This window comes from Mustela nigripes, chromosome 12 (genome assembly GCF_022355385.1).
Source record: "Mustela nigripes isolate SB6536 chromosome 12, MUSNIG.SB6536, whole genome shotgun sequence".
NCBI classification, from domain to species: Eukaryota; Metazoa; Chordata; class Mammalia; order Carnivora; family Mustelidae; genus Mustela; species Mustela nigripes.
This window is the reverse complement of record NC_081568.1, coordinates 33443112-33463904: the sequence shown is the minus strand read 5'-3', so window position 1 is coordinate 33463904 and position 20793 is coordinate 33443112. Positions and strand designations below refer to the sequence as shown.

The following is a 20793-nucleotide window of genomic DNA, read 5'->3' as shown; positions in this document are numbered from 1 at the left end:
CCCCCCCCCCCCCCCCTCCCCCCCCCCCCCCCCCCCCCCCCCGCCGCAGACATTCCTATGGGCCTCTTTCACTTCACTTCTGTCTCTCCTATAACACAACACATCAGCAAGGCCCACCGTGAGCTGCTCATCTAAAGTTTCACCCAAGCTCCCTACACACACGCACACATGCCCACACACAGACACGCTTATCTATACTTCCGTGTATTTGCTCTCTCATATACACTTATATGTTCACATCCTTGTGCACCTCCATGGACCTGCTTCCACACCTTCTCACACACACTCACCCTTGCACACACTTCACACACACACTCATGCATATTCACACTTTTACCCACTGACACGTACCCTCATTCATACTCACACTCATCCTCAGACACTCTCATGTACACGCATGTCCTCATTCACAGTGTGGACACTTCCTATCCTCTGGCTTTTACTTTTCTTAATAACCCATATTACCAGCTGACATTTATTTATTTTTAATTTTTTATGGTCTGTCTTCTCCTGTTGGAAGTGACACCCACGAGGCCAGGGTCTCTAAATTTTTTGCAATTGGCGTTGTATCTCTGGTGCCCTAGATAGTCCCCAACACGTAGTAAAGGCTTAATTAATACTTTTTGAATAAATGTACACATTTAAGTCATCACATGTCTACCACTGCAACTCAGTAAACTTTCATCTGAAAGTCTATGGAGGGAAAAGTCAGGAAGGATGAAGATTGCACCTTCTAATATAGAACAGCTGTATGGATCCTGGGTTCTTCAAACCATGATTTATCCCATCGGTCCAGTGGCATGAAAAAGTCTCTAGTTCAGGTGAACGGCACTTGGTGAACTGAGGCTTCCCAGAAGAATCTGCAGAATAAACAGAAAAGGCAACGCATGAAATCAGGAGGGCCAGGTCTGGTCCTAATAAAACTCACACGTAAAGTGGTAAAGAAGAACCATTTCCTCTAGAGACACGGTTTTCCTGGGTTGTGGTTTCTGAGCTCGTTGTATGCCAGTCATTTCTCTGTCAGCTCTCGATTCCAGGGACAAACTGTTTTGTCTTTATGTCAAACATTATTTTTAGGGCCTGTTGGAGAAACCAGAACTAGAGGTAGGGCTTATTTGGAAAGTGACGCCGGAACAGGAAGTAGGGCCAGGGAGAGAGGGAAGGGGAGGGAGGACTGCCAACAATGCATGTTGTCCAGGGGGCTCCCACAGTGGCCAGCCAGGGGACCTCCACAGAGGCCTCTGGGAGAATCTGTAGAGTGTGGAGTGTGTTCTAGAGAAGGAGGGGAGGCTGCGGTGTTTGTCCTCCTCACGCCCACCCTCCATTGCCTGGGGGCTGCCCTGGAGGCGTTCATGCCCGAGACCTTCTAGGGCACACCCACACATGGGCTGAAGACCTCGCGTGACTTGCTTGGGAAAAGCCTGGACGGGCTCCTGAAGGGGACGTGGCAATGTGCACGATGGTGGCCGTGAGCCCCAGATGCAGGCACTGGTATCAGATGGGACAAGGGATATGGCCTGGGACCATGGCATCCACTACGGGGCCTTTCCTCCTTTTATGGTTTATGTATTTTATTTATTTATTTAAATAAAGAGCCACTTATGTTTGCATTCTTTAAAAAGATTCAGCCAGTATACCCATTAGGTAGATGATGACTGAAAAACTTCTGCATACTTATGTGTCAACTCTTATTTGGGAAGCGGTGATTGCCTCCTAGTGTTAGGCTATTAGCCCAAACACCTCCACATGGATGAAATTTGCAGCAGACAAGTCTGAGGCAAAAACAGATTTTTTGTATATCATTTTTCATTGTTCTCTGATTTCCACAGCCATTTGGGAGGTGGTCAAGCTTCTTTTTTCTTTTTTTCCTCCTTACGGGATTAGTCTTCCGTTAGATTGTAAACGTAATATATTTGTGTTCTCTGATCTAAAGCTCTCATCTCTAGGCAACAGGGAGACTCTCAGATTTTACGTATCTTTATGAACACTTTAAAACACAATTTAGAAATAAATAGCAGGCAGCCAAACACATAAAAACCCCTAATTGCAAGTTCCAGGTTCCTTTCTGGTGCTCTGAATCAAAACATGCCTCTTTTCCCCTTTGTCAGCAAAATCCTAACAAATGGGATGTTCTAAACCTTCTAAATAAATCCATCATTCAGCCATCCACTCAACAAACACTAAACATCTACTTTGTTCCAGGCCCTCTCCCAAGAGTAGAGCAGGAAATAAAACTAACGTTCTGGTCCTTGTGGGGTTTCTCTTTTAGTGGAGGACAGGGGAATTCCGTGTAGAAAGATGAGCAGGGTAAGAAGATAAGGGGCTGGGAAACGGAGACCCCATCCTCCTTCTGCTAATACCCATATAAATGCAGCCAAAAAGCTCAGGCTGGGGAAATGTGTCCTCGTTTTAGAACATCTGCTGTCCCAAACTGTCTGGTCACAGGTAAATGAATCTTCAAGAGATCCTGAGTAGCAGATAAGTCCTCTGCCCTGAGAATACATATTGGGAGTGACAGAATGTCTTAATGAAATTCCATAGTCACACCATTGTAAGAGATTCCTTTTTCTGTATTAACTAAGAGATTCACAAGAGTTTCGGGGCCTGGATAGGATCTGCTTGGTCCCAAGGGCAGGTGCTCAGCCCTCTAGGTGGTCAGCATTTACAAACCTCTCTGAGAGTACTGACATGTAGGATCTGCTACAATCGAAGAGAGTGAAAAAGGTGTGTGTTTTGTTAGGTAAGCGCCCATTATACAGTAGAGTACCTGGAAAAGTTCCTTTTTCTATTAGCTGAAGCACTGAAAAGGTTAGTTTCAGATCATCCAAGAATATAAGCGATTAATAGAACATATTTCAGCCACAAGTATTTTTAATGCCTGCAGGTTTGAGGAGACTATTGCAGATTCTGGTTACTCCTCCACACAGAAGTTTAAGAAGAGGGAATGCACTGGATTACAAATTCAGAGATCTATGTTTGAGTCCTGGCTCTGCTACTCTCAGCCCCCATCTTCCCAAGCCATTTGGACCTCAGTCTCCTCAACAGAGAGGCTGGAAGAGATGAGATTCAAGCTACTAAACAACTTCACTTTTATAATAAATAACACGTACTACCATTAATAATAATGTACACAACTAAAACACAATTTTAGCATTTAAGCTGAAACAACCAGAGAACACCAAAAGCAAACACCATTGAGGTCGTCATATTCCCTGTGCAACAAGCCTACCACATAATGGCAAGAATAGTAAACCCAACCCAAAAACTTGAAACAGAAAAGAAAAGTTTGCTAGCTGGGGAGAAAAAAAAACTTAAAAAAAATTAATTTGAAACACATTTTTATTGCTTAAACTTAGTCCGCTTGTTTATTCTGTTTCATTTTAACTCCAGATGTATAGAAAGCTCCCTATTATCTTCTCATTCTAAGTAAGGAATAGGAAATTCATGGTTCATGGCTGTGATGCTAATGTTATGTAGTATGTACTCAAAGAAGAACTCTGATACAGGCATAGCGCAGCCAGGCTATTTTAAATGTCTGTTTCACTGCATGTCCTCCTTTCCCTACCTTCCTCCTTTCTTTCTCTTTCCTTTCACTCTCTTCTCCTTCCTTCCTTCTTCCTTTCATGTCTGGGTATGCGCCATTAAGTGCTGTAGCAGACAGACTCTCTCAGATGGCCCCTATGATCCCTGTTTCCTGTTATTTACAAGATTTTGTATTTCATCTCCTTGAATAATTTGCTAATCTACTCTACTCTACTCTAATCTAATCTACAGAATATGGCAGGGTTGTGGGGATGTCATATCTGTGATTAGGCTAGACTGTGACTTCCATCTTGGCAGCAGATTCTCATTCTTGTTGGTTTTGATGAAGCAAACTGCTGTGTTGGTGGAAACCACATGATGAACAACTGAGAGTGGCCTCTGATCAGTAACTAGCAAGTCGAACAACCCTTGAAGACCTGAATCTTGCCAACAACCATGGAAGCTGATCCTTTCCCAGTCCAGCCTTCAGAAGAGACCACAGCCCTGGCAAACACTTTGATTACAGCCTTGTGAAAAAGTGTGAAGCAGAGGTCCCAGAAGATGGGTTAATTTAGAGGAAGGGCAGGGAATAATATTAATGCTGTTTATACAGAATAAATGAATCCAGTATATCAGAAGTTGAAAGCAGCATTCAACAATGGCATAAGCCACTTTTCTCAGCAAATGGAAGGTGTTGCAATGAGTGTGGTGAAAGTATGTAACTTTTTTGTTGGAGGCAAGAAGAACTATAGTGTAGCTGGCTGCTTAGCTCCTCAGTCACCTGCTGCTTCAGGTGTTATGACTGTGGCTGAAGACAGCTGGCATTCCTGAAGTTCAGCTCCTTAGCATCTTGTTGAGGTTTACCAAGGCTAAGAGGTACTGGCCTTAAAAATGAGTACCTCTCTGATTATGTCTGAAAATCCTAGTAGAAGTTCGTTTCATATCTCACTTAAAGACAACAAATGGCTACCATACATTCTCAGGTCCTCTCTGATGAGCCACAGCCAGTAATTTTTGAAGTATTAATAATTCCTGCTCTTTCATGAACTTTAGCCTAAACCTAGAGACCATATAGTTCAATATCCATTTATAGCAACTCTGAAAAGAATGCACTTGACAAGAGAGCCTAGCTTTGGCCCTAAATTGATTTTCACTAGGAGAAATGAGTGTTCTAACTCAAGTGGTCTCACATTCTGAAAAAAAGTTAAGATTAACACTGATCAGCATTCAACATCCTGACAATAGATTTGGAATTCATTTTTATTTTCTCTTTGGAGTCTTCATTTTGGGAATGAGGATTTTGACTTGCAACTACATATTTATTTATTTATTTTTAATTATTTATTTCTTTTCAGTGTAACAGAATTCATTGTTTATGCACTATACCCAGTCCTCCACGCAATACGTGCCCTCTGTAATACCCACTACCTGGCTCCCCCAACCTCCCACCCCCTGCCCCTTCAAAGTCCTCAGATTGTTTTTCAGAATCCATAGTCTCTCATGGTTCATCTCCCCTTCCAATTTCCCTCAACTCTCTTCTCCTCTCCATCTCCCCATGTCCTCCATGTTATTTGTTATGCTCCACCAATAAGTGAAACCATATGATAATTGACTTTCTCTGCTTGACTGATTTCACTCAGCATAATCTCTTCCAGGCCTGTCCATGTTGATACAGAAGTTGGGTATTCATCCTTAATGAAGGAGGCATAATACTCCATAGTGTATTTGGACCACATCTTCCTTATCCATTCGTCCGTTGAAGGGCATCCTGGTTCTTTCCACAGTTTGGTGACCATGGCCATTGCTGCTATAAACATTGGGGTGCAACTACATATTTATTTTAGTTATTGTTACATACATCATGTAACATGTTACATACATCACCTTCCATATTATATCACATTGAATACTTAACATATATTGCCTCCTTTAATACTGACAGTAATTCCAGAAGGTGGGCATAATTCCAGAGGTGTTCACTTAGAAATAGGTGAAGAACTGGAGTTTAGGGAAGTGAGTGTCCCTGTTTTTACTGCTGTACATAGCAGAGATGGGATTAAAATACAGGTTTGTGTGATTTCAAACCTAAAAACAGCACCAGCAAAAAATAGCAGCTTTTTTGTTAGGCAATTTTCTCTTGCTTTTCAAAAAATTCCCAGAAGGGAAAAATGATAAGCTCAGATGTGCTCTTAATTCAATTCTCAGAAATCAGTAAGCTGGCGAACCCTAAGAGCAGCATTTTCTAATTGTAATTGCACACCGGAATCAACAGGGGAGCTTTTAAAAGATACTGATGCCTTGGCTTGCTCCCAGAGACGTGAGTCAATTTGGGGTGCAGCCTGGGTATCATGATTTTTAAAAGTTCCCCAGGTGCTTGCAATGTGTGGCACAGGTTGAGTGCCACTAGTATAGAGAAATAAATTATAAGCAAGCACTGAAAAGTTGGCTTTCCACATTATAAGGTTGTCTGATCAGTTCTAGCAGAGATTTGTATCAAGAGAGACCTTTGGTTTGGGTGCCTGGCTGGGCCAGTCAGTAGAGCATGTGACTCTTGATCTTGGGGTTGTGAGCTGAAGCGCCACGTTGGGTGTACAGCTTGAAAAAGAAAAGAGTGATATGTAGTATAAACTCCCATGAGTATAGTGTAAGAGGGTGTGGGAAGGATATGAATATTAATTATTACCTCAGAAGAGTAAATGATGAACAGTGGAGAACCATGAGATATTTTATATATACGGGCCTATGGTGCATATCTAAATGCTAATCCAAGTTTCCGATAGACTATCAATTGGTAATGGGAATTAATTAAGAAGTTAAACTGGTATTCCTACTGAAACTATTATTTAGAGAGCTTGAAGAGAGTTTTGCTGAATTCTTTGATCAAATGTTGATATTGATAAAATGTTGACTGAGTGACAGTGTGTTCAAACTACACCAACAGAAGGACAGTGTCAGAGAGAGCTGGAGGCACTGCTGGTTGCAACATGTCATCATTGACAGTGGCCGTGCTGCCACCGTCAGTCAGACTTGTTGGGCTGGACAAAGCTGGCTCCCTTCTTCACTGCCCAGTAGCTCTCTCCTTGGAAGAAGATGGTCTTCCTGACAGTACCCAGAGAAAGGGACATCAAACAGCTCTTACACAATGAAGTAGTCTGTGTTCTTACCCTCCCTCACCAGACATACTTTTCTATCCTCTACTCATGACAAAGCAGAAACAAAACAAAGGAAATCACACACCAGTTCCCAATGTTTGCTTGTGCTGAGTGTTAGGAGAGAGGGAAGAAGAGGAGCAAATGAAGTGGGAGGGGAGAGTTGGCAGCGAAGGACAACCTTCTTCAGAGAGCTCCGGATTGTGTGGTGCGTGCAGCCCCTGCTCTGAAATGTGGTACCTCCAACACATCATGTCATGTGGACCATCTGCTGTCAACAGTCCCAGGCCCTGGTTATTGTCCCTGAACAGAAGCTGAGGAGGTGGATACCTTGTGTGGGGGCAGGAGCTAGAAGGGAAAAACCTTCCCCTTTGACCAAAGGGTAACTAAATACAATCAGTTGAGAATTTCCTTTTGAGTTGGGCAGCAGCTCGGCGATACAATGAGTCCTTAATATGACTAAGAATTAAAACCTGTAAAGACAGACTAAAGAAAACAATTTTATGGAATAAATTTCAAACATGATTTTGATCATAAAAGATGAAAGAAGTGATAAGACCAAATCGAAGTATGTAGTTATATGTGCATGGACAATGAAGGGGGAAATACGATAATGAGAGAAAAGCAAGACAAACATTGGACCAAATGACTTTTGGTCACCAAATTCCTAATTGGTGGGTCTGAGATCTGCTAAGAGTAATCATGTGTTTGCTGTTATTATTCCCATCCTTGCAAGTCAGGTGTGATTGTCAGTTCATGATTTGTTACCTGTTGTTACCCAAGAAGAGTAGATGATGAACATATTGCTAAATGTGAAATTCATCCTGCATTTTACATGTAATTCTAAGTCCACTAGTGCCAGCTGAAACACCTGAGGTATATGTGGTCATATAGTGACAGCTACTTCCTTTGCTGGTTAGAGGTGATTTCTGTGGTTGTCTTTTAGACCATCATAACTTATTGAAGTCTGAGTAGTAGATAATTGGAGGGTGTTGCTATATTATCAATTTAAATTTAAAAAAATCCAAGCAAAGTCTTTCTCTGTGTGTTCTTGAGAAGCGATTAAAATTCCTCACGCTGCAAGGAAAATTATCAGTGCCGCACACAGACACTGTGGGTCTGGCTGAAGAGGATCTCTGGAATATTAAGAATGCTATTTGATGCTTTTCTCCAGTGATCTGGGTACTCTGGAATCACTGCACAAGCCTTATCAGCTTCTTGGCAATGGTTTTTCCAGAAAAAGCTCATTAAAGTTGAAATGGACCTGGGAGAGTTCTGGTTATGTCACGATGAGTCCATCCAATGATTCCACCTCTCTAAGCCAAAGCCTCCCTGAATAGAATGGGCTGGGTGGTTGAATCATACTTTAAAAAAAATTATGTGTCATTTTCTTGCAAGGGAAATGCAGCCTAAATAATTGCCAGGGCTTCCTGGGGACGAAGTTCTGCGTGGAGTGGTGATGAGTTTTGCACAGTGCTTGTAAATACTTAGATCGAGAGGACTAGACCCCCTAGACCCCCTCCCCTAGCTTGTGGGGGTCCTCCCTTTTGAAGATCTGCTTTGAGGCCACACATCCTTCTCCAAAGTACTCTTACCATTTCCAGAGTGCTCTTCTGTATGAAAAGCTTCAGGAAATCAGTGATTCCTCCAACTAAGAGAACCTTTTACCTATCGCCTTTTACAGACGGTCATGTAATTGATGGATGCTGTTCTGTCAAAATACAGTAAAAGAAATTTGTACACTTCCTGGTTGGACACTATTGTCAAGAGGAACTGAAGAGCCTTATAATATAATCTCAGCAAGCACAACTAAAAAAAAAAAAAAAAAAAACAGTGGTGCCTGGGTGGCTCAGTGGGTTAAAGCCTCTGCCTTCAGCTCAGGTCATGATCCCAGGGTCCTGAGATAGAGCCCCACTTCGGGATCTCTGCTCAGCAGGGATCCTGCTTCCCCCTCTCTCTCTGCCTGCCTCTCTGCCTACTTGTGATCTCTGTCTGTCAAATAAATAAAATTTTTAACAAACAAACAAAACCTGGTCAGTGTTTTTGTTTTTTTAACCTATGGAATTGCTGAGCAGTTATGGAACCACAAATAGTGAGTTTGTAGGCTACTGGCAAACAAGGCCTTATATTAATGGTAGAAATTGGCAAAAAATTTAATAAAGTATTTCATAGTGGACAATACTTTATGTAAGGAATTCACCTTCCTACCTGCTTTCCTTTACAGTTCCCTGAGGAACTGAGGAGGGCATCACTGTAAGATCCAGGTACTTTGTGGTTTAGAGCGGAGAACAAGAATCCACAAGCTCTTGACCCAAATGTTCATTTCCCTCTATTTTAAATTACAGTCTAGCATACTTTTAACAATGGATTCCTGGTTCATTTAAAAAATGGTAGGGCTCACTAAAATAAAGGCTAAGTGAGCATGCCCAGTTACTTTCAGATGAATGTCAAATCAGCTGAACTTGGTCGTTATTATCTTGGAGAATTGTTTACGGCACACGTGGTCCGGCAGGGAATTTAACCGCACACAGGCTGTAGAGACAGCTCACATAGGTAGCAACGTCAGGATGCAGAGTGTGTGTGTGCGTGCGCTGTTATTATTTATTTATTATTTATTTAAGCATTTATCTTTTTAACAAAACTCGCTTTATGTTGCTTAATTTAGTTTCATGGAATATTTTACAAGAATTTATTTTCCTTCTTAAATACTTATGATTGAATATAATTAATCCTAGTTTTCAACACTCAGGGGCATTAATCAATGATCTCTCTCCTCCATAGCATGTCTCTGGTGCATTTAGTTTACTTAGTGTTTTCACATTTTTTCATTTACTTGTCCTGGACACAGTGAGCATATACTCTCCAAGCTGATTTAAAATATTCTCAAAAAATATATTTTTCTGGCGGGGAGCCTGGGTGGCTCAGATGATTGAGTGTCTGCCTTCAGCTCAGGTCATGATCTCCAGGACCTGGGATCCAGCCCCATGTCGGGCTCCCAGCTCAGTGGGGAGCCCGCTCCTTCCTTTCCCTCTGCTTGTGCTCTCTCTCACTCTCTCTGTCTCTCAAATGAATAAATAAAACTCTTTAAAAAAATTAAAAAAATGTCTTCTCTCTTTTTCCTAGATTTCAGAGGCTCTTTACCCATCAATTTTCTTAAAAACAACCAGGCTTCTCAGGTAGAATGACAAAGGCACTATTTTCCTTGGTGTTTTTTCCTCTGGCTAGAGAGGCAGATGTGCCAAGACAGCTACAGCAGCCCCAAGTTCCAATAGTGTAGTCCACTGGAACGTGGAAACAGGAACATCATCTTGAAGACACGCACTTACTGTCCTGCAGAACTAACCTAGGACTTACTGCCCTGCAGAACTAAGCTAGGAAATAGAACTGTCATGGTTTCATTGTTTAAAAACACTTTTTATTCTATATAGCATGGTTTTGAGATGTCTAAGAAACAATTAGCACTACATTCAGTAAAATTTGTTTTCTGCTTGGTTAAGGGAAGGGACATCTTAGATAATAGATCAAATAATTATATATATATAATAAAATAATTAACTATATTTGTATTATAATATAATCAAATATTAAAGATAATATAATAAATTAATTAAAATATAAGGCAAGATGACTGATCGAAGTAATTAGAGCCCCTGGGAAGAATGTAATATACTACAGCCGCTATAGAAAAAGAGTTTAGCAGCTCCTCAAAAAAGTTAAAAACAGAGTTAGCATGTGATCCAGCAATTCCACTCCTAGGTGTATATCCAAGAGGACAGAAAACACATGTTCACACAAAAACTTGTACAAGTATGTTCATAGTAGCATTATTCACACTAATAAAAAATAGAAATAACCCACATGGCTATGAACTGATGAAGAGATAAGCACAATGTGGTATAGACACAGAAAACTATGTAGCCACAAAAAGGAATAAAGTGTCGATACATGCTATAACACAGATGACCCCTGAAAGCATTTTTTTTCATGAATGAAGCCAGACACAACAGGGCACATATTATATTACTCCATCTATATAGAATGTCCAGACTAGGCGAATTCATAGAGACAGAAAGTAGATTGGTAGTTGCCAGGAAATGAGGGGAAGGCAAGTTGGAAGTGAGTACTAACGGGCACAGGGTTTTTTTTCATGTTAAAAGAATGGAAATGGGACTTGAATTGGTAGTGGTGATGGTTACAAAACACTGGGAATATATGAAAAACTACTTTTAAATGGTTAAAAAAGCAATTTTTAAAATGTGAGTTTTAGCTCAGGAAGAAAATCTATCTAAATGCACAAAGCAACAAGTCACACTTAACACTAAGATTTACCACATGTAATTTTTATTTTTTCTAAGCCTCTACTGGACACCTCTTCAATTTGAAAATCACTTTTTGTTAATTTTAACTTTAATCTCACTCTCACAAAAACAGGGATTGTAACTCACTAAATGAAAGAAAATAATTCCCTGGTCATAGGAAAATATCCTTGATGAACCTTAACTAAAGCTCTTGTGAATGGGATTGTCTGGTTCCTTTTTTTTTTTTTTTAAGTATTTTTAAAAAGATTTATTTATTTATTAGAGAGAGAGAGCATGAGCATGAAAGTGGGGGGAGGGGCAGAAGGAGAGAATCCAAGCAGACTCCCTGCTGAGCAGACTCCCTGCATGGATCTCAAGATCCGTGAGATCGTGATCTGAGGCAGAACAGAGTCAGATGCTTAACTGACTGAGCCACCTGGGTGTCCTGAGGTTGTCAGGTTCTATTTAATGAGATGACCCAAATTCCTGAAAACCAGTAGCTAAAGGGGGTCTATAGGCAGAGTGGACATGTTCCATGCTGGAATCACCCAAGGAATTTAAAAATATGCTGATGCCTGAGTCCCATCCTTCAAGATTCAATTTTAATTGGTAATTTATGAAATGACCATTTAATCATTGGAGTTTTAAAAGTTCGCCAGTGATTTTCAAGGCTGGCAGAAGGTACGAACCATGGACTTCTTTCTGTCTTTCCCCTTCTGAGCCCAGACGACACTGTGCTGGTTTTTCACAACTGGAGCCTCTGGTCTGGTTCTCATATGCAAGTTTTTGGCCAGAAACAGGAGGAAAAAGTAAGTGTGGGGGCATTCTAATCCAAGCCTAAAAGTATGGCAGTGCTTTGCCAACATTGCATCTCGGTCACTGAAAAATATGAACCTCCTGAAGTCTAAGGGAAACCCTCGATTGCCAGAAGAAACCAACTGACAAATGAGACTTTATTTTCCCCATCTTGTAATTTTGTTGAGGCCAGTTAATCCTCACTGATGATGACGATGTACTCTGTTATGTAATTTCATGTCTAGGGTTAGGAGCTCCAAAGGCAATCACACTGAAGTTTTTTTGTTTTAGGATTTATAGCTGCATTCACTGTTGAGTCATTCATGGGTTCCCTCATTCAACAAACAATCATTGAGCACCTGCTTATACAGGCCAGATTTCAGCTTAATACCTTCATTTGCTGGAACACTGTTTCTTGGTCCAAGGATCACGGCACACCAGACAGACTGTCTTACATAAACAGGCTGGCTCAGTTCCCCGAGAAAGAGAGTCAACTTGGTCGTTCTTTCTTAACTTTTGCTCTGTGTACACGGTCTTGCTTGGTGGTCTTGCTGCCACCACTTTAGGATTCTGAAGTCTATATTTGGATTTAAAAATGTTCTATGTGTATGTTTCTATGTCTACAAAAGAATGGCCAAATATGAAAGATGACAAATACAAAGATAAATATGGTATACGTGGACATGATCTCCAAAACGCAGGAACAGAGACCATTTTTTCTATAAATATACACATTTTTCTCAAGAACATACCTTGTCATTCTCTCATGTGCATGTTTTAATTGTTAATGATTTTAAGGTATTTACTGGGTCAGGAAAGCAGTTGTGTTATGCTTCATTCTAAACTAAGGGTTCTCAACCAGGGATGAATCTCCATCCTAGAAAACATGGGGCAGTGTCTGGAGACATCTGTAATAGTCACAACTCAGGGTGGGGAGGTGTCCTACTACCATTTAACAGGGAGCAGCCAGGGATCTCATGAAAGATGATGCACAGGCCCCACAACAAAAAATTCTCTGGTCCAGAATGTCAGTAGTGCCCTGCTTCAAGCAAATAAAGCCATTAAATTATGAAATCGTTCTCCCAAATTCAAAGATGTGTTCATGGTGAAAAAAACGAATATAAAATTCTAAGTTTCCAATCTATCCCTTTACATCTCTAAACTCTTTTTCTACTCCACAAAGAAAAAAACCTCGCTTTAAAAAAAATATTTTATTTATTCATTTGAGAGAGAGAGAGATTACAAGTAGGCAGAGCAGCAGGCAGAGAGAGAGTGGGAAGCAGTCTCCCTGCTGAGCGGAGAGCCCGATGTGAAGCTTGATCCTAGGACCCTGAGATCATGACCTGAGCTGAAGGCAGAGGCTTAACCCACTGAACCACCCAGGTGCCCCAAAGATCTTGCATTTTTAAGTCCTTCATATTTTGTTTTGTTTTCTTTGTTTTTTGTTTTTTAAAGAGGCTTCCACACAGAAGTTCCAAGTTTCAGTTAATCAAGAAGCATTTATACAGCATCTGCTATGTGCAGGGCACTCTTCTTTGGGTGCAATGGGGACTGTAAAAATAAAATGACACATGGATTCTGCCTTGGAAGAATCAGATAAGCTAGTACAGGAAATAATACATGTACATATGAGAAGTAACTAACAATAAAAGGCAGTTAAAATAAAGATAATAACTGCTGTAAACAATCAGAGAAAGTAGTGATTACTAAGAGCTGAGCGCATAGGGACAGAAGGTTCCAAAGAGGACTAAGGAAAGGGTGATGAACTCATCCCAGATGGCCAACATGGACACACGCTGACAGATGATCACGCATGAAATGCCACTAGTGGTACATCTGTACGCAAAGTTTTATTTAAGCTCTTACCTACTGAATCCGAATCTGCATTCTAACAAGATCCCAGCTTTATTTGTATGTAAAGACTGAGAAACATTGACTTAAGCCAACTGACCGCCAGCTAAGGGCTCCCATTGGACCAGGGGCTCTCAACTCTGGCTACGCATAGAATCACTTGGGGATCTTTAACAAAATACCTTCTAGAAATTTAATTAGGTTGGATGATGTCTTACACAATGTTATTTGTCAATTATATCTAAAAACAACAACAACACTATTTTCAACATATTGAGGAAAAAGACTGGGGTGATGCCTGGGTATTGGTACTTCTCTGAATGCCCCACGTGACTCTAAGGTACAACCAGATGGATTGAGGACCACTGGATTAGAACAGTGAGTTTCTATGTTAGATCAATGCAATGAATTCCCTAAGCAAATAGACTGGAAGTCCCCTCAACTGCCAAGTCCTACGAAAAACAAACCAAGTAAGAATTAGCAAGGTGAGGTGGCGTGCATTAAATGATCCAGGGGGAGCTGAACAAACCCACATAGCAAGAGAATGTGATGTCAAGTGTCTCTATGTTGGCTTGCAGGGAAAGGCAGTGAAGTGGCAGCACAAGCTTCTCTTGTGGGTGACCTTGCTGGGTCTCTCAGTAAGGTCCAGCCTTAAATTCCACTTGTGTGGAGCAGAAACATATGCTCACAGCTGTGTCTCAAGGGTTCTAACGTTGCAGTTTCAAGTATATATGGCGGGGAGAGTGCAGCTGCCTTAATTGTGGGAGTCATGGAAGTTAGTGTTAGATTCTTTGCCATAATCCTGGGAGTGGAGCCAACTCTAGGCTCCAAGATGGCCCTGGGTCAGTCTACACAGGAGGACAGCCATACTCGCCTTTGTGGGAAACTTACGACTTCCCAGCAGAACACAATGTACCAAACCCTGGCATCACTTAACTGCAACAAATTTCCTAAGCCTCCACAGTTCTTCATTCATCTGCTCTTTCTGGAGCCCTTTGTTGGAGAGATCTCTGTTTTTTAGAGAGATGCTTCTCAGACTTTAATGTGTAAAGACGTCACCTAGGGACTTTGTTAAAATGAGATTTTGCATTTCTCAGAAGTTCTCAGATACTGCCGAGAATGCTGGTGACGCATTCTGAGGAGAAGAAGTTAGATCTGTGCTGTCCAAAATGATAGCTTCGAGCCTTATGTGGTTATTGAGCATTTGAGATAGGGTCAGTATGACTAAGGAATTGAATTTTTACTTTTATTAAGTTTTAAGGAGCTTGTATTCACATTTAAAAGTGAAACGGTACAGAGTATTTTCCATTACTATAGTAACTCTCTTGCTTCAGTAGGACTACATTTCACTTTACAGAAAATTCAGTGTTCCAATTGAGATGTGCTGTAAATGTGAAATACACACTAGATTTTGAAGAATTATTATGCAAAAATAACATAAAAATCTCATTAATGTTTTTATTAGACTGATTACATGCTGGAATGATACTAGTTTGGGTATACTGGGTAAGTAAGATACATTATCAAAATTAATTTTACCTGTTTTTTACTTTTTTTAATGTGGCTACTAGGAAATTTGAAATTGCATCTGTAACTCCCATTATATTTCTATTTTATAGTGTTTGTTTAGATGGTAGAACTGCTTTTAAGGGAAAGCCCACATTTAATGAAAAAGGAAGAATTTAGAAAATATATTGCATCAGGCTTCAATGTGAAATACCTAAAAAGTTGCTAATTTGGCATATTATGATTATGGTATAGTGCTAACCCCCATTTCAACAAATCCATCCCCTCTGGTTCACTCTCCTGAGAAGGCTCAGAATTTTCATCTAGTTCACGGATGGTCAAGAACTCCTCAGAAGGAGACTCAACCTAACCTTCCTGACCAGAGACCCTAATATTCTAAAATTTTCTTTCCTACTTTGTTTTGTTTAAAACACACCCACCCCCATTTCCAATCTTAAATCCCTGCTACCTTAGGTAGGGCCAATATGGAGTAGTAGAAAGAGCCCTGGCTTAGAAGCCAGCTGGATTTGGGTTTGATTCCCAGGTGTGCAACTTACTAGAAATGTTACATAAATTTTCTAAGCCCCACCTTCCTCATGGATAAAATGAGAACAAAATACTTACACAGTTGATGAAAATTAAATCAGATTTACATATAGTACCTGGCACATGACTGGTTTTCAACAAAGAACCACCACCATTACTACAGGCAACAAATTCAGCAATTACTGTGGATAGGTAGATTCTGACTCTTTTATCTATTGACCTCCAAGGAAAATTCTGAAATATAAGAGGGCTTTATACCTTAGCCTAAAAGTATGCCTCACAATGAGAATCCAAAGCACTGGCACAGTGCATTTAGAAAGATATTTGGGAAAAGGCAAATCTCTTCATAATCCACCAAATGGAAGCCACCTTCTTATTCATGGACCCACTTGGTCTTAAATGTAAAACAAAATTAGCTCAGAAGTAATGGACTCCCAGTGTGCTTGGTTAAGTGTCAAACTCCTCTTTTGGCTCAGGTCATGGATAAACACATAAACACATCTTACCCTCATCATATGAAGCAAATAGGAAAAGCACCTATTATCAGAATCATATGTATTCCCTAAACACCAACACTGGATCCCCTCATGGAAATGAGAAACAGTCCCTGCTATTGTGAAGTTATTAGTCCCACAGAGAAATAAGATTGATACATATGCAACAATCCCCAAATAAAACATTTTAGGACATACTGGAATAGAAAATGAAGTATTTCAGGATATACTGAAGTAGCTGTATAGAACCGTATAAAGAAAGGGAAGACTAGTACAAGTTACAATAGACCTAGAACCTTTAATAGAGAAGTTCTGGTGGGAACTGCAGAAAAAAAAAATGGCAGTGCAGTTCAGGAGGCTGATCTTTTATAAGAGGGGTTATACTTCTACATGTGCCACTGTGACTTAAGGGAAGAAGTTAGATGCATATTGCTGAGTATCTCCTTATCCACTGGTGGACATTCCATTGGACAACTCTTAAGAATCATGGACCAGGGGCGCCTGGGTGGCTCAATGGGTTAAGCCTCCGCCTTCTACTTAGGTCATGATCTCAGGGTCCTGGGATTGAGCCCCGAATTGGGCTCTCTGCTCAGCAGGGAGCCTGCTTCCCCCTCTCTTTCCGCCTGCCTCTCTGCCTACTTGTAATCTCTCTGTCAAATAAACAAAATCTTAAAAAAAAGAAAAGAATCATGGTCCACATTTGCCGCTTTCTCTTCCAAGTCAGGCTTTCTGCTCCCTTCTAACCAAATGATGTATAAACACATAGAAGAGTTAGAGAGGCAACATTTATTTCAGACATAAAAGAGGATCCTGGGAATATGACTTTGACAGTGTCAGAAAGAAAATAGTTTTTATGCAGTCATGTCCTCTTAGAGCTAGAAGAGACCTTGATAGTCAGCGAGGCCACCACTTCATTTTACAGATGAAGAAAATGATGTTAAAAAAAAAAAGTGAATTGGCCAAGGTTGTAGAGCTCGTAAGAAGCCATACTGTGTGTTTCATTCCCTCCATGAAGTAAAAATCATGACCACTTATCATGGCCATTCTCATTTACTTATCTACTTCAGATCTACCAACATCTAAGGCCCCAAATTTCCAAATGTTACATTTATGGAGAGCAAACCAAGCTTGATCCTGAGCCTAGACTCTACAACAATATTAAGACCATGTTCAGTATTCTAGTGATTAAAAAAAACGGTCTCTGATGAAAGCTTGTAAGAAACCATCAAAGCATTCTTTTAAGTACTAATGTCCAACCATGTAATGAGTCCACAATTCCAATGCATAATTAACCTATTTTACTATACTAGATGGCAGCAAACAGGTATCTAGGTGTATAATCAATTAGCTAGGATACTGAAAACTGGGTCTAAATTTGCCTGAATAAACTACGTTTTCATAAGTATTATGCTCTTGAACATTCTTAAAGAACTTGTGGTTTTTCATGTACATTTTTAAAAATTGAGTTTCCTCCTTAAACATAGTAGGGAGCTAAATTTTGAAGAACTGCTGTAATGCTGAATTGCATAATCACTGGTTCTTGAGTAGGTATGACAATATTTTATATATTTCTAGAAGCTTTCTCCTGGCCATCAGAGGCAGAGCAATAATCAAAGTGTAGGGGATAGGAAGTAGTGAAGAGAGGCCTGCAACAAGATGTTGAAAGATATGATATCAAGATTCATAGGACAGAAAAAGGGTATTAACAAAATCAGGTAGCGAATGATAGCAACAGAGGTTTTTAAAATTAGGAAAAATTAGAGGTTAGATGATCACCAATGGGACTGAAAGACTATCTATGTTATTCTAGATTATTGTCCACAAAATGGACCATGCAAGCCAATTCACTGGAGAATGAAAACACTAACACTTTCATTTCTATGCGTTGTGTATCTAAAATAGGAAACAAACGAAAGTTTACTAACACTAAACATTTGAGTTGCATGGAGCCTTCACTCAGCCAATGTGTCAGAGTCACAAATCATATTTAGTACGAGAGGAATCCTGCATAAAGAGTGGGAGGGCCACGGTTCTGAAGGTGGATAAGCAGTACTTTTACTTGACTCTTCATTTATGATATTATTTTTTTTTTTACAGGTTCTATATGGCCCATTTAATGGAGAAACACATTATACTGATATTATGGTGGTTTGAAGTAACAAACAAGTGGCTTAAAATATTTACATAAAGAAATCTCATAATGAAGCTAATTCTAATGAAGCAAGCCTATGTCAAGGAGAAGGAAATGATGAGCTGACACTTTTCTTATTGTAGAATAAAGTCTAACCAAATCTGGTAGGAAGTTGACTTCCAAAATGGGAAATTATCCTAAAGGCCATTTGAAATATAGATTGGCACCGACTACAACTACTCTTTATTTTTTGAATCTCTAACTTGGTGTATCTTGTGAGCATCTTTTCATGTATGAGATATCTTTTCAGGTATGAGATAGTAATTAAAACCAAATATTGGAATAAAAGTAATACAGACCCAACTTTCAAATTGTGTTTTGTAAACCGTTAAATGAGGACTCTCCCTGCAAAAGAAGCAAACTTCTTGAAACTCACTGCAGGAAGTATTTTGTCCTATTAAACATTAAAGTTAAAATATTTTATAATATTGCTTGGTCCAACATTGTCAAGACTCTAAAACCTCTATTTTAAAATGAACAAAATATATTAGAATGTTGTGCATCTATATAATTTACAAATGTATAAATAATGCATATTGTGAGTTTGTGTTTAAAAATTGCTTTATTAATGGCATAGAGAATCCAAGTTTTAGGAACCTATGATTTTGGTAAACTACGGCAACCTATAATCTTTACAGATACATGAATAAAATGAGGCAAGAGGCTTAGGGACTATGTCCCTACAGAGAACAGATCCAAGGCACAGACCTGGGCCCCTCATCCTTTTACAACTCTCCATATTCCTTCCTCCATAAAGGATTGCTGTGTGGGAAGCATAAACAAAGGTAAAAGGAATACGAAGAGGAGGCATCTGCCCATCAGATAAAATGCAACTATGTGCAAAAGAAAGACTCAGATTTTAGAGCAGAAAGACACTACAGGATAAGCCAGATGCTTAGTCTTATAATTAAATCTTTTCACATGAACATTCATAAGCAAGTGGATTATAAGAAAATGCATTCACTATTTTGAATTCCACAGGAGAATGGGGAATGGCTTAAAAATAAAAGGTTGACATGGGTATGGAGTAAAGAGTCTGACATTGTGGGGCAAGCACAAGAGGAGTTCCCTTCCCTGATGAGGGGTTTCCATGGCCTTCATGGTTTTCTTCTATGTTGGCTCCCTTTTCTTTGTAGAGCTTGGCTAACGGGTCATAATGTCTGCATAAACTCTGGTACAGAAGATATACCCTTTCTATAGGCCAGTGTTTCCAAAGTGTGTCCTACGAGTCTGAATTTCCTAAACCAGAACCACCTGGACAAACATCCAGATTCCTGGGCTTAACCCTACCTAATTCTACTGAGTCAAATTCTCTAGGAGGAGCTTAAGAATCACTATTTTTGATTCTCCTAATTCATTTATAAACTTTTAGGTCTCAATTCTCAGACTAAATGTGCTTTCTGGTAAACAGAAAAGATCAGAGGTTCCCCCACTGGTCTGAGATCATTAGGAGTTCATCTTCAAAGACTATTTTCATGTTATGAGCTTCTGTAAGATATAAAACTTCTGGCTCATAAAGAAAATGAAACATTAGACTTAGATACATTTAAGGAGAGATTGCAAATCTTCATTTTGAAAAGGACAATTTGTTTCATGTCTTCTGGGATAGGCCTTTGCCTACATGGTAGGTAGGGTATCAAGACAGATCCAGCTAATACTGTGTGCAACTATATTCCAGAAACACATACATTTAATGCCCAAGACAACCAGAGAAGACAGTTTGTAGATGGGAAGTGCAAAACCCTGAGAGGTTTCATGTCTTTCTAAATTCATCCAGTTGGTAAGAGGCAGAGGTGAGATTTGTACCAGATCTCTGAATTTAACACCAATACCACCAACAAAAATGCAGGCATTCCTTTTGACTATTTTATAGAACCACAATAACTTACAACAGAGGGGAAGAGAGGAATCTTGCTAGACAGATGACTTAGCACCCTTGAAGTTATAGGTCAACAAACAGGAAATATTCACTTGGTTTGAACTAGAACACAGAGTTCCTGTCTTAGAAATTTTATAGGACTGTCAACAGTGACAAGTGGTGGGGTCAGCTGTTGAGTTTCACATCTCCCAAGGACAGAGCAGGCTTACAATCCCTGAAGCATGGCTGAGCATTCATTTAAGAAGCCAGAGCTCTCAATTAGGAGCCACTGCTGCCACTTCCTATATCAACCACGATTTCTTGGGTGGTCTTCCAGTATGCTGCCATTATTAATATAACATTATTTATGGGCTTAGACAGGTCTTAGCACAGAGCAGCATGGTTGTTACATGCACTGAGTCAATACAGCTGCCATTACACTTGTTCACTTGCCCAGGATGTAATTTTAAAGCTTGTATTACTTTTTCTCCTGTTTTGTACTGGAATTTTTTAATCATCAGTCAGGTCTGAACTAGCTGAACAAACCTGAAGTTTAGAAAAAGGCAAGGGCGGTAGAAGGAGC

The 20793-nt window shown here is 40.0% G+C and overlaps 1 protein-coding gene across 3 annotated transcripts in view; it reads right to left on the bottom strand.

Annotated features, from left to right (window-relative positions):
- Positions 1–20793, bottom strand: part of GHR (growth hormone receptor) — a 261874-nt gene that overhangs the window by 29727 nt on the left and 211354 nt on the right. For all 3 annotated transcript variants that reach the window (XM_059417067.1, XM_059417068.1, XM_059417066.1), the window contains exon 4: positions 731–860. In XM_059417067.1, coding sequence (XP_059273050.1) covers positions 731–860 — 130 coding nt within the window. The remainder of the gene's footprint in view (positions 1–730; positions 861–20793) is intronic.